Source organism: Palaemon carinicauda, chromosome 4 (assembly GCF_036898095.1).
Source record: "Palaemon carinicauda isolate YSFRI2023 chromosome 4, ASM3689809v2, whole genome shotgun sequence".
Taxonomy (NCBI): Eukaryota; Metazoa; Arthropoda; class Malacostraca; order Decapoda; family Palaemonidae; genus Palaemon; species Palaemon carinicauda.
The window spans coordinates 173,424,157-173,441,919 of record NC_090728.1 but is presented as its reverse complement, the minus strand read 5'-3'; the positions used below and the strand labels follow the sequence as shown (position 1 = coordinate 173,441,919).

General features: G+C 45.3%; 1 protein-coding gene across 1 annotated transcript in view; it reads right to left on the bottom strand.

The window, feature by feature from the left end:
- LOC137640199 (threonylcarbamoyladenosine tRNA methylthiotransferase) overlaps positions 1-17,763 on the bottom strand; it is a 103,969-nt gene that overhangs the window by 46,259 nt on the left and 39,947 nt on the right. The window contains exon 6 of the mRNA XM_068372733.1: positions 8,624-8,812. Within this exon, the coding sequence (XP_068228834.1) occupies positions 8,624-8,812 (189 nt within the window). The remainder of the gene's footprint in view (positions 1-8,623; positions 8,813-17,763) is intronic.

Below are 17,763 nucleotides of genomic sequence, written 5' to 3'. Positions count from 1 at the left end.
CGGGCAGGCAACAAGGCGGGCCTTGACATAACAAGAACCCGGCAGCCCGATGCAACCAACATCGGAGAAGCCGCCTGTCTCATATGTCTTGAGCCGCGGTGAAAACGATGTGGGCCAAGTGTGTGTGCGTGGCCGTTGCAAAGCCACGACCACCCAAAACAATATACCCAGCTACTGGCATTCTGTCGTTTCCTCCACCCTTCTTCATCTCTTTCTCACCATCATCATCATCATCACCACCAGCAAGTCCTGAGGCGACAGCACCGTGGGTGAAGGGGGCAGGCCTGGATAGCTGGAAGCCCTTAGCCCAAGACTGCACTCAGGCGGCGAGTCTAAGATTCAGTCGCTCTCTGGTGACGGTGCCGTGACACCAGAGTTCGGCAGCTGGACCCGTGACTGGGCTGGCCTATTGAGGACACCGCAGCCCACCCCACATGGGGAGGCCCCTAGAAAAGGTGGGGTAAACATCGGACATGGCAAACCCGTCTGGTCAGCTCACCGCGGCTGGCGAACATCCCACTAATGCGGTCAAAATAACAAGAAAAAAATATTAACCTTAGGTGCGTGGAACATCCGCACCCTCCAAGACGTGACGAACACCAACCGCCCGGAACGACGTACAGCCCTCGTCTGCAAGGAGCTAGCCCGCTTCAATGTTGATGTGGCGGCTCTTAGCGAGACCAGACTACCCGAAGAGGGCAACATCAGGGAAGCTGGAACAGGCTACACCATCTTCTGGAAAGGCAAGGCCCTAGAGGAGCCTCGCATCCACGGTGTCGGCTTCGCCATCCGTTCCCAGCTAGTGCAGCAGCACAACCTCGCTCCCAAGGCCATCAGTGAGCGCCTGATGACTGTCCGCATCCCCACCACGCGGGACAGACATCTCACCCTGATCTCAGTCTACGCCCCGACTATGACCTCAACCGATGATAACAAAGCTGCCTTCTACACCCAGCTCGACCGCACCATCCAGGCAGTGCCCGCCAATGACAAGCTCGTTGTGCTTGGCGACTTTAATGCCCGAGTAGGCAAAGACCATCGCCTGTGGGAGGGAATCATCGGCCGCCATGGCATTGGAAATTGCAACGCCAATGGCCAACTCCTACTGGGTCTGTGTGCAGAACACCAACTTGTGGTAACCAACACCATCTTCCAGTTACCAAAGCGACAAAAGACCACATGGAGACACCCACGGTCTAAACACTGGCACACCCTGGACTACGTCCTGACCAGAGCCAGAGACTGAGGAGACGTCCGCATCACCCGATCCATGCCCGGAGCGGACGACTGCTGGACGGACCACAGACTCCCCATCTCCCGACTCTCCGTGACGACCCTACGACCACCCAGAAGGGCACCTGACAGCGTACCACACCAACGCTTTGATTGTAGTAAGCTCCGCAACCCACAGGTGGCACAGAACTACAAGGAGGCCTGCGAACAATACCTCGCAGACCCTGTGGGTCAGGCCACTGTTGAGCACCACTGGACCACCCTCAGAAACGCCATGGCTACACCACCAAGAAACGGCAGGATTGGTTTGATGAGAATGATGCTACCATCTCTCTTTTCATTGAAACCAAACGACAAGCACGCCTGACTTTGGAAAACCAACCAACAGCAGCTAACAAATGTGCTCACAAGGTGGCTGAAGCTGGTTGCCAAAGAGGGATCCGTGAAGCCCAGAACACCTGGTGGCAAAGAAAAGCTGCAGAAATACAGAGTTTCGCTGACCAACGTGACCTGCGCAGCTTCTATGCAGCAACAAAGGAAATATTCGGTCCCACACGGTCATCAGTGGGCAGCCTGAAGGACGCGGATGGGGCCACGACCATCACCGACACCGAGGGCATCCTGGCCAGGTGGAGGTCTCACTTTGAGAACCTCCTCAATGACCAAGCAGACACCCCAGACGATCTCCTGCGAATGACCCCGCAGCATCCCGTCCGTCACTGGATGGCACTACCACCCTCCATCCATGACTTCAACAAGGCCCTGCAGCGCATGAAGCTCGGCAAAGCCCCAGGGCCAGACAACATCCCGTTGGAGCTCCTCACTCACGGTGGCCCCGGCTTGAGGAACCGTTTGATGCTCCTTATACTGAAAATATGGGAGACCAAGACACCCCCCCAGTGACTTCCGCGATGCAAACATCATTACCATCTTCAAGAAGGGAGACAGGGAGAACTGTAACAACTACCGGGGAATATCACTACTAAGCATCGCGAGTAAGATTTTCGCTCGGATTCTCCTTGACCGCCTCCTTATTCTCGCAGAAGACGTCCTGCCAGAGTCCCAGTGCGGCTTTCGACCTTCCCGCGGGACCATAGACATGATCTTCTGTGCGCGACAACTACAAGAGAAGAGCCTCGAACAACAACAGCCCATAATGTTCATCTTCTGGGATTTGAAAAAGGCCTTCGACAAAGTACCTCGACCTGCCATGTGGGCTGTCCTCAAAAGATATGGCTGCCCACCCGATTTTGTCAAGCTGGTGCGTGCCCTCCATGACGGAATGGTTGGGAGAGTCTGCCACCCATTCCCCATCAACGGCAGCCTGAAGCAGGGCTGTGTTCTGGCCCCGACGTGTTTCTCGCTATACACCGCAGCAATGCTCAACAAGATTCCCCCAGACATACCCTCAGTCAACCTACGTTTCCGCATGGATGGAGGCACTTTCAACCTCGCTAGATTCCGCGCCAGAACCAAGACCACCTTGTGTGCAGTGCGAGAACTGCAGTATGCCGACGACAATGCCACCCCAGGTCAGACGGCAGAGGACCTGCAGTCGTTAGCTGATGCATACAACTCTGCCTACGAACGTTTTGGGATGCAAGTCAACACAGACAAAACCAAGACCCTCGTCCAACATCCACCAGGACTGATGCTCCCCAACTTCAATACCACAGTGAATGACCAACCGTTAGAACAGGTGGACCAGTTCTCCTACCTAGGGAGCATCGTAACATCAGCTCCCACAAGCAAAAAGGACGTGGAGAACAGGATCAGGGCAGCCCACTCCGCCTTTGGCTGACTCAACTGCCGCGTATTTAACAACCACGCACTGACAATGACCACCAAAATAATGGTGTTCAGGGCAGTAGTCCTCTCCACGCTATTGTATGCATGTGAAACATGGACGCTATATAGAAACGATCTTAAAAACCTAGAACGCTTCCAACAAATGAAACTGAGGCAGATCTTGAAAATCCCCTGGGAGAACCACACCACCAACATTGAAGTCTTAGAACGTGCCTCGCTGACCAGCGTGGAGGCCACCATCATCCACCACCGCCTTCGCTGGATAGGACACGTGCATAGGATGGATCCATCTAGGCTCCCAAAGAAAATATTCTACGGAGAACTGACCCAGGGCACCAGACCACGAGGAGCCCCGAAAATGCGCTATAAAGATCAACTAAAGCGCACCCTGGCTCTAACTGACATCGATCCTTCCTCATGGGAAGAAACAGCCAGGGACAGGAAAACCTGGAGGAGTACAGTACACCATGGCACCGTGGACTTCGAGGAAAGGAGGAGACAAAATGAGGAGGCTAGGAGGAGAAGAAGGAGAGAGCAATTAGAACAGCCCCGCCCACCACCTACCCTCCCTTGTGAACACTGTCCACGACTCTTCCACCACAGACTAGGACTTAACAGCCACATCAGACATAAGCACCCACCCCACAGATAGGAGGCTGATGGCTAACGACAGAACCCAATACTTGGACACGAGTGGGCGCCGACGACGATCTAACAACACTTGCTGATAATGCAGTGTATATTACTGTAATATATGTACAGTAATACATAATACATATACACCATGAACGTATGAATATTCATCCTACCACAAGTGAAAAAAATTAAATAAAAACCACTCCACAATATCACTGACTGTGTACAAAGTTCTATGCAGTAAAATCTTGTGACGCATGATGCAATCCTTTAAACATAGTGGTAGCATTCACTGAACATGAAGTGTACACTACACATACAGTAGTGTACATAAACTGTACAGTAAAACTCCTTACATAACACATGTATGTAAATTAATACGCTCTCTTTACATTAAATTTCAATCTATTATCCCTTCAAGTTATTTTCCTTCTTATTCATCTTTTTTATCTCATTTTCATCTTATTATTTCCCTTTAACCCTTCCACTGCAGAGAACGACTTTAGTTTACTCAGATTCATAATCTTTCACTGCGAAGAACGACTTTACTCCACACTGGGTAAGAAATTTAAGCGTAGCGCCTTTTGTTGACGATTTATCTGGCTTCTACATGCTGCCATCTGTTGCCGATTTTATGAACTATTTTTACGTTGAGTCAACATGAAATTATGATATATATGGATGTTTCTATTCAATATAAATCAATATTATTCACAGAGTTATCGTAATATCATGCTTTCCAAAGTTTGTTTATCATAAGTAAAAGCTTATTTACATTCGAGCTGAACAGTTGCCATGACAACTACACAAATAAAAAGGTATTTCATAGTATTGGATGTTCAAAATGTGACAGATAATGGTGTTTTTAGACATCAATATAGAAATTTACTCAATTAAATGAATAATAGTCAAATAACAAAGACATTTACGAGAATAGAAGTTTCGTGTCCTAAATCCGAAGCTTTGTTTACATTCGTCAGCTGACGTTCAGTCTGTTTGTTGCCTATCGGTCCCTTCATTTTTTAACAGCATGATTTAGTGATACAAGTTATTAATAAGGATATAATTTGTTAATAAATGCTTGTTTTACAGTATCATAAATTTCATATATAGTTGTAAGTTATGGTATTATAGTATTAGCAAAACATTTGATATTGCTTTGCTTTTATCAGTCAGCTGACTTTGTCCTTTTAATTTTTCCCTTTAACTCTGGGTTGAAGAAATATTTTTTTTTCTTTTATATGTGTGATATGGCCTCTAATTCTCACCAAGTATATTTAAAAGAAACAGTAGATACATATAAAGTGAATTTCATTAAAAAAAAAAATTGACAGAAATAGACAAGCCATGTGTTCATGTGGAATACAATAAGTATATGAGGGAAGTTGATAAGTTTGATCAGCTATGTTCAACATATGCTTACAAAATAAAGAAGGGTCAGAAATGGTACCAACCAATTTGGCATTTTATCATTGAAGCAGCATTAGTAGACTCAAACATATGCTACAACATTCAGAATCCCACTGCTAAGTTGGATCAGAAAAAATTCAGGGAAAAAATTATTAACACTATGTTAGAAGGGTATAAGCAGAGCAAAGCTCAAAGAAAGGGTAGATTTTCAAATACATTGGAATCTAGACTAACCAAATTCCATTTTCCAGCTCAATATGTTGACAAAAACCACAAACCCCAATGTATTATATGCTCTATCATGCCAAAGAATTGCTTGATGAAAGGTAAAGGCGAATGTAAAAGAAAGCATCCAACCTATTTTTGTGATCAAATTGTTGGAAAGCCCCCTCTTTGTATCATTCCATGTTTTGAGACATATAACACCCATAAAGTGTACAAAAAGCATTTACAAATGTGAAAAATAAATGTATGAGTCGATGATAAAATGGGTGAAGGATTATTGGTGGAATTAATAAAATCATCTTTGGAAAGGAATTTTTGTGATTTTCTTAATTTTTACCCTTTTATCATGGTATTTAAGGCATAAAGAGATAAACTCAGGTGAAAATAGTTAAATCCTAAAAGCAGAAAGGTATAAGAACACAAAAAACCTAGTTTCATTAAATTTTGAGCATTTGGAATTTTTTAGTGAAAATGTGCACAGAGCTGTGCAACATCCATATTTGAATATCCGCAGCGAAAGGGTTAATATTATTTGAAGCCTCCCTGCATAATAAATTGAAACCCCTTAAGTTTAATACTGTAACTAGAATGAAAAGAACAAAGACTTTAGTCCATATTCGGTAAAATATTACAGTATTTACAGTTTACTGTAATATTTTATCTTACATTCTTACTGCTCTTCCATTGGCTTTTCATTTCTGTTATTCACACATTTTTATTGTTCAATATACCCTTTCTTATTGATTATTATCCTTATTTCCTTTTCTCAGTATCTGCCACAATATTTTGCGTTAATTCTATCTATTGTAGATTTTGTATAGATGAATTTACTGCATAAAATATGGATGTTCTTTCCCATATCTGAGAGCTGTAGTATTTAAGCTCTACCAAGAAACCACTGGCCTATTCTATTCTTAGCTATGCTCCTCTCAAAGATCACATAATTTTTTTTTGTTTCATAAAGAGCTGTTTTTGCTGTTTCTCTTGTTTCTTGAAGGAAAAATTTGAACAGCTTTTTAAAAATCTCTTTAAACATTCCTTTCAAATTTGTGAAGGAACAGAGGTCACAATAAAAAAAAAAGTTTGACAGCTTTGACAGATTAACAAGTTAACTGAACTGGCTGCCAGTAAAGGGAAATTTCATTTCCCGTTTGACATTAGTGCTTCATACTAAATAATTACAATTAGAGTCAAGTATAATAGAACAAATTTCCTGTTTTCTTTCTTTTAGAAAGAGCAAATTTTTTTGTAAATTTTATGTAAGTTCAAATTTCCTTATTTTTCTTCACAAAAATAACAATTCATGTAATAGAAATTTATTCAAGCATATGATAACCAAATAATAATCCAATTTAAAAAGCTTTACATTTTCAGAGAGAGGAGAGCGATGCCCTTCATCAAGACTGGCAGAGTGTGTGCTTAGTCCCATATGAGAGTTGTCCATGTAGATGTTTATTCCCATTATAGAACAAATCTCCGTACTCACTCCTCCCGGTAAGAGACAGAGAACCATTAATAGGTGAAAACACCCATACCATGTACACAGACGTTGCCTTAAAGTGTTATGTACTGGAGTTTCTTCCTGCTATGGGACTCTCGGCATTCGCTACAAGAAGGGAGGTTTCTGGCACAGTGCTGTCTCTCCACGGCAGCTTATTTCTCGACCTTGACCTTGATCTTAACATGTATTAATTGGAGTGGATTTTTATACAGGCAAATATAAACCAAGTTTGAAGTCTCTGTGACAATGATGTCCAAACTAATGGCTGATTACGTGAATTGGACATTTTGTTTGACTGAGACTTTCACCTTTGACCTTGACCTTTCAAAATTTAATCATTTCCAGCTTTTTACATAACAGTTAATCCCTGCAAGATTCATTACTCTACAATTAAAATTGTGTCCAGGAAGCTGTTCACAAACAAACACATGCACGCACACAAACAAGGGGTAAAACATAACCTCCTTCCAACTTTGTTGGAGGAAGTAATTAGATCTTTCATATACAAACTATAAAAACCTCAAAAGAACAAGAGGATGAGAAATAAGATAAAATAGCATGCCCGAGTGTACCCTTAAGCAGGAGAACTTTAATACAATACTCTGGAAGGCCATGGTACAGAGGCTATGGCACTACCCAAAACTAGAGAATAATGATTTGATTTTGGAGTGCCCTTCCCCTAAAAGAGCTGCTTACCATAGCCAATGAGTCCCTTCTACCCTTACCAAGAGGAAAGTAGTCATTGAACATTTACATTGCAGTAGTTAACCCCTTAAGCACAGTAGAATTGTTTGATAATCTCAAGGTTGTCATGTATATGAGTACAGAGAAGAATGTGGAAAGAATAAGCCAGCCTATTCAGCGTATGTGTAGGTAAAGACTAAATGAGCCATAACCAGAGATAGGGATCCAATGTAGTACTGTCTGGCCAGTCAAAGGACCCAATAACTTTCTAGTGGTAGAATCTCAATGGGTGGCTGGTGACCTGGCCAACCTAAGATGAGGCAGAAAAGGAGAAGGAACTTGAAGTTTGCCTTCTACAGGGTTGTACCAGGTTGATGACAATTTTATGAGGAAAGAGACCACAAAAACTCTATGAAGAGACAACATAAACAGGTGATATGTTCTTAGCACCTGTCCGGGATTGGGAAGACACAGATGCGAAAAAGGGTGCTTCCCTCCCATTCACACTCGGTTACAGCGAACCCTTCTTCATCTGCTGGAGTGAAGCAATGTCTAAGAAATGCCAACTTCCTTGGGATTGTGTTGTCTCAAGGCCACACTAGCAAGGGAATACACAACAAACAATGCTGTCCGGCAGGTTTGGACAGAAAATTGTCACAAAGCTATAGACATCAGGAAACAAGTGAATATCCTTTCTTCTTCCTTAATATACCAAGCACATGACAATCTGCCATAACAATTACCTAAAAGAAAAAGTTAAAGAGATTAAAACAGCCAGAAGTATGTCTGTACTACCAGGAAGCTGAAAGCAAAGTGGCAGGGCAGTAGCCTGCCTAGTGGGCAGGTCTCACCCGACACCCTCCAGCTAACTAACGCCACCTCATTTTAAGTTTTAACAGCAAAGCTTCAGCTCCGCTGAAAGCATACTCCTATTAAAGGACGAAGGTTTGTATTCATGTAGGAACAATTAACAGTTGAAAATTAATATAAAATATCTCTATAAATTGCAGTACTGTATCTTTAATGACATTATTACATCATCAATATTCCCGCCAAAAAAAATCAAATATTTCCCTCCTATTACCATTAGTTTCTGACACCATGATATACTGAAGACTTTCTTACCTATTGGATAAGACCCGAGTTGTCCTCTGGCATGTTTGGTCTTGCAGTATGTACACTGATTCAAACAACCAGTGTTTATTGATATAATTTCAATCAGAGGATTTCTTCTAACCTTGGGTAAAAGAAGAGATGCCCCACCTTGCTTCTTACCACCCTGTTTCTTCTGTCCAAGAAGCCTTACAGAATTACCTGAAAATATTGCATAAAATAAGAGGAATTTAAAAAATGAAAGCATTTTTTCAAAATTAGCTCCTTGATGTTATTAATGAAGAATATTTCTAAGGGCTTTATGCAACATTTGAGAAAACAATATCAATACTACTTGTAAGTGAATATTGTCCATGGAGGATCAAATGACAATTCACACTACATTTCTGACATCACTGACAAGCAGCATTTAATATCAAAGTTGTTTATCCCCCATCATGGAAGTATCTCCAGCATAAATCATACATGGCTCCTATGACTTTGCAAGCTCGAGATATAAAATGGCTCCAATCAGTCATGGTGGTATTGGGGTCCTCCAAGAAAAATAAAATTTAAAAGCATAATTTGCATTACTGTATTCCTACTTATACAAACCTGAGTCCTTCAATTTATGAAATACTGTATGTATTGTGCGCCATTAAATCATTAAAATGGTAGTTGGTTTATGTCAGGTGGTGTGATGGGGAAGACCCATTCACCCTCCTGTTACAGAATAACCACTCTTATGTTAAGGTGAGAAATTAATTTAAAAGACGCAGGTTTGTATGGCAAGAAAAAATACAAATTGCCCCACAATGGTATCTCCTCTTCCAAAGGTACCAAAGTACTTCACAAAAGAAAGAGACCAAAGTGGTACTAAACTGTCCAAGTAAACAGTGAATGAGGTTACTCGAGCCCCTCGATCATTTGGCCTATAGCTTTATCAGCTCCATACGGGATCAATCGGCTGCGTTCCTGGGTGATCGCTGGGGTGATTTGCAAATGCCCCTTAGCTGGCCCAATAAGGCACTGACATATGTGATCAGCTGGCTGTACGCCACTGATCGACTGTTAACGCTGGTCATCAGATCCCTCAGACAGGTACAGTAGTACTTAACCTGGATCAGGCACCAGGTGGGAACAATCTTCTTCTATAAAAATAGAGAAGATTTTGCTCAAATTCCTGTGGGACTTCTGGCAATTGGCCTTCCTGGACTTCTACTTCCCCTTCTTCTGAGAAGAATTGTCAGAACAAGAAGGCAAAGAGGAGAAGAATAGCTTCCCATGACAGCGTATCTTTACCCTCACTCGCCAAGAAGTTGGTGTTTGGTTCTGAAGGACCAATCACTTGATACCAATGCTAACACCACTCACTGCTTCACCTGTCTCGCCTTGCTGACCAACCCTAAAGGTACTGGTCTGTGGAAAAACTCATTTGAGCAGCAGCAGCTGCTATCCTAAATTCAAAATCAGTAAACGACCCCACACAGTTACCACTTGGAGCTGCTTTGTCGGATATGCCCAGGAACAGCACAAGGAGCAGCAAAAACGATACCCATTTTGGCATTTTATTATTATTATTATTACTTGCAAGGCTACAACCCTTGTTGGAAAAGCAGGATGCTATAAGCCCAGGGGCTCCAACAGGGAAAATGGCCCAGTGAGGAAAGGAAACAATGAAAAATAAAATATTTTAAGAAGAATAACATTAAAATAAACACAGGGAATGAGAAGGAGAGGGAGACCAAAGAGAAGGTGGATGGATTGTATCAAGGATGACCTCCGATCAAAGGGATTAACCAGTGATGAAGTGTGGGACAGAGGGAGCTGGAGAACGCTGGCCAGAAACATCGACCCCACATAGAGTTGGGAAAAGATGCAGACAAAGAAGAAGAATTTCCTATATAAACTATAAAAACTTTAACAAAACAAGAGGAAGAGAAATAAGATAGAATAGTGTGCCTGAGTGTACTCTCAACTTCTCCCAGTGCAAACATAGTAACTGTAACACTGACCATGGCTCACTCTCGCTTCAATGCCCCCGAAAGTACAGTGCAGTTAACGGGTGAGTACCGTCAGTCCCTATTGAAGGAGGAGAAAGATGACTATAAGTTCCAAGGAACTTTTAGCAAAAAGCCTTCCCACCTAACTATCTTTTTCATCATTTTTTTTTTCTCAAAAAAGAAATACCTGACAAAAGGAACGGCAGAGAAAGAAGAGATTGGTAAAGGAGGAAGAGCGATGGTGAACTCTCTCTCCCCTTTAAAAGTACTTCTTCCTTGACGTTACAGAGGAGTCATAGTCTTGGATACTGATTGAGCTCCCTCTGAGGAGGAAGCTATAAAAGCTTCCTCGACCACAACACAAAAAACTAAACTAGGGGTTTGGTCACAAGGGGAGCACTGAGAACACTCACTATCACTGCAACACAGATATTCCCATCCAGGAAACACTTAGTGTCAGGTGAGCCCACTATACAAATCGTCACTATCATGCACATAAATACAGGCAGCACTCAGCCTGAATTGGATAACTCCCCACGAGGCAGAGAAACTACCTCAAAGGGCAAAAATACTCCAAAGGGGGTGGGGCTGCTTATCGTCACCCCTTCATTAGGGACACAACACATGGAGTTTCTAAGATTTGTATCCTCATAAGAACAAAAGGCACTTCCCCTCATGCTTACCTTTTGCACAGTGCATCTCCATTTACAAGTGAGTGCTCACAAGAAATAAATAAAAAATTTCACAAACAAATGTAAGAAAAATGTTATTTTTATTAATAAAATAAATTTTTGAATATACTTACCCGATAATCATGTAGCTGTCAACTCCGTTGCCCGACAGAATTCTATGGAGGGATACGCCAGCTATCACAATACTAGAAGGGGGTGTACTTACCAGCGCCACCTGTGGCCAGGTACTCAATCATTTGTTGTTGACACCTCCTCAATTATTCCTCGGTCCACTGGTTCTCTCTGGGGAGGAAAGGGAGGGTCGATTAAATCATGATTATCGGGTAAGTATATTCAAAAATTTATTTTATTAATAAAAATAACATTTTTCAATATTAAACTTACCCGATAATCATGTAGCTGATTCACACCCAGGGAGGTGGGTGAAAACCAGTGTACATGATTAAAGGATAGCTAAGTATCCCATATTTCATATAACAGTTATCTCAAATAACAATGAAATAATAAGTACCTGGTAAGGAAGTCGAATAGAACCGTTACTCTGCCTTTTATTTAAAGTTCGTCTTCCTTACTGAGCGCAGCGTTCCTCTTGGAGGCTGAATCAACCCAAAGGTGCCAAAGTACAAGGGGTTGCAACCCTACTAAAGGACCTCTACCAAACCTTTAACCCAGGCGCTTCTCAAGAATGAATAGACCACCCGCCAAATCCAAGGATGCGGAAGGCTTCTTAGCCTACCGTAACAACCATAAAAACAACAATAAAAGTATTCAAGAGAAAGGTTAAAAAAGGTTATGGGATTAAGGGAATGTAGTGGCTGAGCCCTCACCTACTACTGCACTCGCTGCTACGAATGGTCCCAGGGTGTAGCAGTTCTCGTAAAGAGACTGGACATCTTTCAGATAAAATGATGCAAACACTGACTTGCTCCTCCAATAGGTTGCATCCATAATGCTCTGCAGAGAACGGTTTTTATTAAAGGCCAACGAAGTAGCTACAGCTCTTACTTCGTGGGTCCTTACCTTCAGCAATGCAAGGTCTTCCTCCTTTAAGTGAGAATGTGCTTCTCTGATCAGAAGCCTTATATAGTACGAAAGCCCATTCTTGGACATGGGTCTCGAGGGTTTCTTGATGGCACACCATAAGGCTTCTGACTGTCCTCGAATAGGTTTAGACCTCTTCAGATAATATTTGAGAGCTCTGACAGGGCAAAGAACTCTCTCTAGTTCGTTACCTACCATGTTGGAGAGGCTAGGTATTTCGAACGATCTAGGCCAAGGACGTGAAGGAAGCTCGTTCTTTGCTAGGAATCCAAGCTGAAAAGAACATGTTGCAGATTCGGTTGTGAAACCAATGTTCTTGCTGAAGGCATGAACCTCACTGACTCTCTTAGCTGTTGCAAGGCAAACGAGAAAAGCAGTCTTGAGGGTAAGATCCTTGAAGGAAGCTGACTGGAGAGGTTCGAACCTAGATGTCATAAGGAACCTTAAGACTACGTCTAGATTCCAGCCTGGAGTGGAAAGACGACGTTCTTTAGACGTCTCAAAAGACTTGAGAATGTCTTGAAGGTCCTTGTTGGAAGACAGGTCCAAACCCCTGTGGCGGAGAACTGAGGCCAACATGCTCCTATACCCTTTAATCGTAGGTGTTGAAAGGGATCTCTCATTCCTAAGATGAAGAAGGAAGTCAGCTATTTGGGTCACAGAGGTATTGGTAGAGGATATTGAATTGGCTCTACACCAGCTTCGGAAGACCTCCCACTTAGACTGGTAGACTCTACGAGTGGAAATTCTTCTAGCTCTGGCAATCGCACTGGCTGCCTCCTTCGAAAAGCCTCTAGCTCTAGCGAATCTTTCGACAGTCTGAAGGCAGTCAGTCGAAGAGCGTGGAGGTTTGGGTGCAACCTGTCTACGTGTGGTTGACGTAGAAGGTCCACTCTTAGAGGTAGAGTCCTGGGGAAGTCGACTAGCCATTGAAGTACCTCTGTGTACCATTCTCTTGCAGGCCAAAGGGGAGCAACCAGCGTCAGCCGTGTCCCTTCGTGCGAGACGAATTTCTGCAGAACTTTGTTTATTATCTTGAACGGAGGGAATGCGTACAGGTCGAGATGGGACCAGTTCAGAAGAAAAGCATCCACATGAACCGCTGCAGGGTCTGGAACAGGGGAACAATAAAGCGGAAGTCTCTTGGTGATGGAGGTGGCAAACAGATCTATGGTAGGTTGACCCCACAAGGTCCAAAGTCTGTTGCACACACTCTTGTGGAGGGTCCATTCCGTGGGAATGACCTGATTCCTTCTGCTGAGGCGATCCGCTGAAACATTCATATCGCCCTGGATGAACCTCGTGACCAGTGTGAGGTTTAGACCTCTTGACCAAATGAGGAGGTCCCTTGCGATCTCGTAAAGGCTCCTCGAATGGGTCCCTCCTTGCTTGGAGATGTAAGCCAAGGCTGTGGTGTTGTCTGAATTCACCTCCACCACTTTGCCTAGCAGGAGGGACTTGAAGTTCAACAGGGCAAGATGAACTGCTAACAGTTCCTTGCAGTTGATGTGGAGTAATCCTTGTTCCTTGTTCCATACTCCTGAGCATTCCCGTCCGTCCAAGGTCGCACCCCAGCCCGAGTCCGATGCATCCGAGAAGAGATGAAGATGGGGGGTCTGGATGGCCAATGATAGACCCTCCTTGAGAAGGAGATTGTGCTTCCACCACAGGAGAGTGGTCTTCATCTCTTGGTTGATAGGGATAGAGACTGCTTCTAGAGTCGAGCCCTTGTCCCAATGAGCCGCAAGATGGAATTGAAGAGGGCGGAGGTGGAGTCTCCCTAGCTCGACAAACAGGGCCAGTGATGAGAGGGTCCCTGTGAGACTCATCCACTGTCTCACTGAGCAATTGCTCCTCTTCAGCATGCTCATGATGCACTCTAGGGCTTGGTTTATCCTGGGGGCCGATGGAAAAGCCCGAAAATCCCGACTCTGAATCTCCATTCCCAGGTACACAATGGATTGGGAGGGAATGAGTTGAGATTTCTCTATATTGACTAATAGACCTAGGTCTCTGATTAGATCTAAAGTCCAAGAGAGGTTCTCCAGACAACGACGACTCGTGGAGGCTCTCAACAGCCAGTCGTCTAGGTAGAGGGAGGCTCTGATGTTCGATAAGTGCAGGAATTTCGCTACATTCCTCATCAGATGAGTAAAGACCATAGGAGCTGTGCTTAGGCCAAAACACAGGGCTTGGAACTGATAGACAACCTTTCCGAAAACGAATCTCAGGAAAGGTTGGGAGTCTGGATGAATGGGAACGTGAAAGTATGCATCTTTCAAGTCCAACGAGACCATCCAGTCCTCCTGTCTGACCGCTGCTAAGACCGACTTGGTCGTCTCCATTGTGAACGTCTGCTTGGTGACATACTCGTTGAGAGAGCTGACGTCCAGCACCGGTCTCCAACCTCCTGTCTTCTTGGCCACAAGAAAGAGACGGTTGTAGAAGCCCGGGGATTGATGGTCCCGGACTATAACCACTGCCTTCTTCTGCACAAGTAGCGACACCTCCTGTTGCAATGCTAGCCTCTTGTCCTCTTCTTTGTAGTTGGGAGAGAGGTTGATGGGCGATGTGGTCAGAGGCGGTTTGAGGCAGAAAGGAATCCTGTAACCGTACCTCAGCCAACTGACAGACTGTGCGTCTGCACCTCTCTTCTCCCAGGCTCGCCAGAAGATCTTGAGTCTGGCTCCTACTGTTGTCTGGAGAATCTGAGAGTCAGTTCTTTCCCTTAGATGTCCTGGGTCCTTTCCTAGACTTGCTCCTGTGAGAGTCTGGACGGGAGCTTCCTCGGCTGGGGGCTCTACCACGAAAGGGCGGTATGAACCTCGTAGCCGGGGTATCAGCCACTGGGGAGCGATAAGTCTTGGGGACAGAGGTGGTAACCTTAGACTTACGAGCCGATGAGGCTACAAGATCGTGCGTGTCCTTCTGTATCAGGGCAGCCGACAAGTCCTTAACTAGCTCCTCGGGAAAGAGGAACTTTGAGAGTGGAGCAAAAAGGAGTTGTGACCGTTGGCACGGTGTAATGCTGGCGGAGAGGAAGGTACACAGTTGTTCCCTTTTCTTCAACACCCCTGATACAAATAACGACGCTAGCTCACCCGATCCATCTCTGATGGCCTTATCCATGCAGGACATAATTAGCATGGCAGAATCTTTGTCCGCAGGAGAGGTTTTCTTGCTGAGGGCTCCCAGGCACCAGTCGAGAAAGTTGAACATTTCGAAAGCTCTGAACAACCCTTTCAGAAGATGATCCAGGTCTGAGAAGGTCCAACAAACCTTCGAGCGTCTCATCGCAGTCCTCCGAGGCGAGTCCACCAGACTTGAGAAGTCAGCCTGGGCAGAGGCAGGTACTCCCAAGCCTGGTGCTTCCCCTGTGGCATACCAAACGCAACCTTTCGAAGCGAGCTTCGTTGGAGGGAACATGAAGGAAGTCTTGCCAAGGTGTTGTTTAGACTGAAGCCACTCCCCTAAGATCCTTAAAGCCCTCTTGGAGGATCTAGCTAGGACAAGCTTAGTATAGTTGGACTTAGCTTGTTGTACGCCCAGCGAAAACTCAGATGGAGGAGAGCGGGGAATAGCAGAGACGAAGTGGTCTGGGTAAATCTCCCTGAGTAGAGCCAAGACCTTTCGAAAATCAATAGACAATGGAGAAAGCTTAGACTCCTCCACGTCTGATGAGGGATCAAGGTGTGCCTCCTCATCATCCGACACTTCATCAGCAGAGGGTAGCGAAGCGATAGGACCAGAATGCTGAACCGCAGAGTCAGAACGGGTAGGAACAATAACAGAGGTTTCCTCATCTTGAGGGAAAACCTGAGGCTCAGACTGCATAGGCTGAACAACAGACGAAGCAGAAGGCAGGCGCATGGGTGAAGGAGGTTGACTCCTAGCAAGAGTTGAACCCAAGGATTGCACAAGCTGAGCGGAGGACGGAGGCGGAGTAGTCCGTTCCTGTTCCTGTGAGATGAGTGGAGCATGAAGAGGTTGAGGCTGCGCAGAACAAGGTAAAGTTCTCGCAAGCTGAGGCTCCTGAGGCGCAAGTCCAGGGTGTAGAGGAGCTTGCCTAGAGGAGGGTTGAGCTCGCTGCAGCGATGGTTGAGCAGACAGACTCACGGAGGGGAGAGGTTGTTGTACCCCAACCGAGAGTTGCACCACTGGTGGAGCAGCAAGGGGAGGAGGAGGAAGAGTGGAATAACTCTCCTGATCCCAAAGCAAGGGTTGCCTTAAAGAAGGCTGAGGCTGAACAACACTGGGAACAGCAAACTCCGAAAGTGGCTCAACATCGTACGCCTGGCAGATGGTGCTGCGACCAGGCGGAGCAGGTGCAGGCTGGGCGAGCACAGGCGGAGCGAGAACAGGTGGAGGGAGTGTAGGCGGAGGAGGAGGTGCAACACTCTCAGCCCGACACTCACGCATCAAGTCCGAAAGCTGAGCTTGCATGGGCTGAAGCAGGGTCCACTTGGGGTCGGCAGAAACGATAACAGACTGAGGTAAAGTCACAGTCGGGCTCTGTATAGGCAGAACCTTACTCCTCTTGGGCGGAGTACAGTCGACCGATGACTGAGGCGAGTCGGAGCTGAGCCAATGACTACAACCTGGCTGAGCACTCGCTGACTGAACTCTTCGTTTAAGCGGTCTCGAGACCTGAGACCAACGTTTCTTCCCTGCATGTTGATCAGCGGACGAGAAGACGGGCTCAATCGTCTGCAGGTGGGAGTGACGGTCTAAGGAAGACACGCCCGCAACCACCGAGGATAATTCTGTGCGCCTAACAAGGCCTGTCGAACCCTTAAGCCCTTCGACATTGCTTCTCCCCTGGGCATGGGAGCTTGCAAGAGGTCCCGGACTGGGAGGACGACTGGCTCGCACAGAAAAATCCTCACGCACCACACTGGCACCACTAGCACTTGGCACTGCACCGACACTAGCACTCGTCACAGCACTGGCACTATTTCCACCCACTGCACTCTTGACCTTCAGTTCTTTAACCTCGGCCATCAGAGACTTATGGTCACTTACCACTGATTCTACTTTATCTCCTAAAGCCTGAATAGCACGCAAAACAGTTGACATATCAGGCGGAGGGCACACAGTAGGTTCGGGGGTAGCCACTACAGGGGTAGGAAAAGGTAGGGGATCATGAGGTGAGGAAAACATAGAAGAGTGAGAAGAACTTCTCCTAACTCTACCTCTCTCTAACTTAGATGAATATTTTAAAAGACGGACAAATTCCAATTCCGAAAGTCCGGCGCACTCCTCACATCGATTTTCTAATAGACAGGGCCTGTCCCTACAGTCAGAACAAGCGGTGTGAGGATCTACCGAGGCCTTCGGAATACGCCTATTGCAAGACCTACATCGTCTATGGGAGGGAGCTTGCGAAACGTCAGACATCTTGTTTCAAAGAGTTAGCCAAAGGGTGATCCAAAAACAA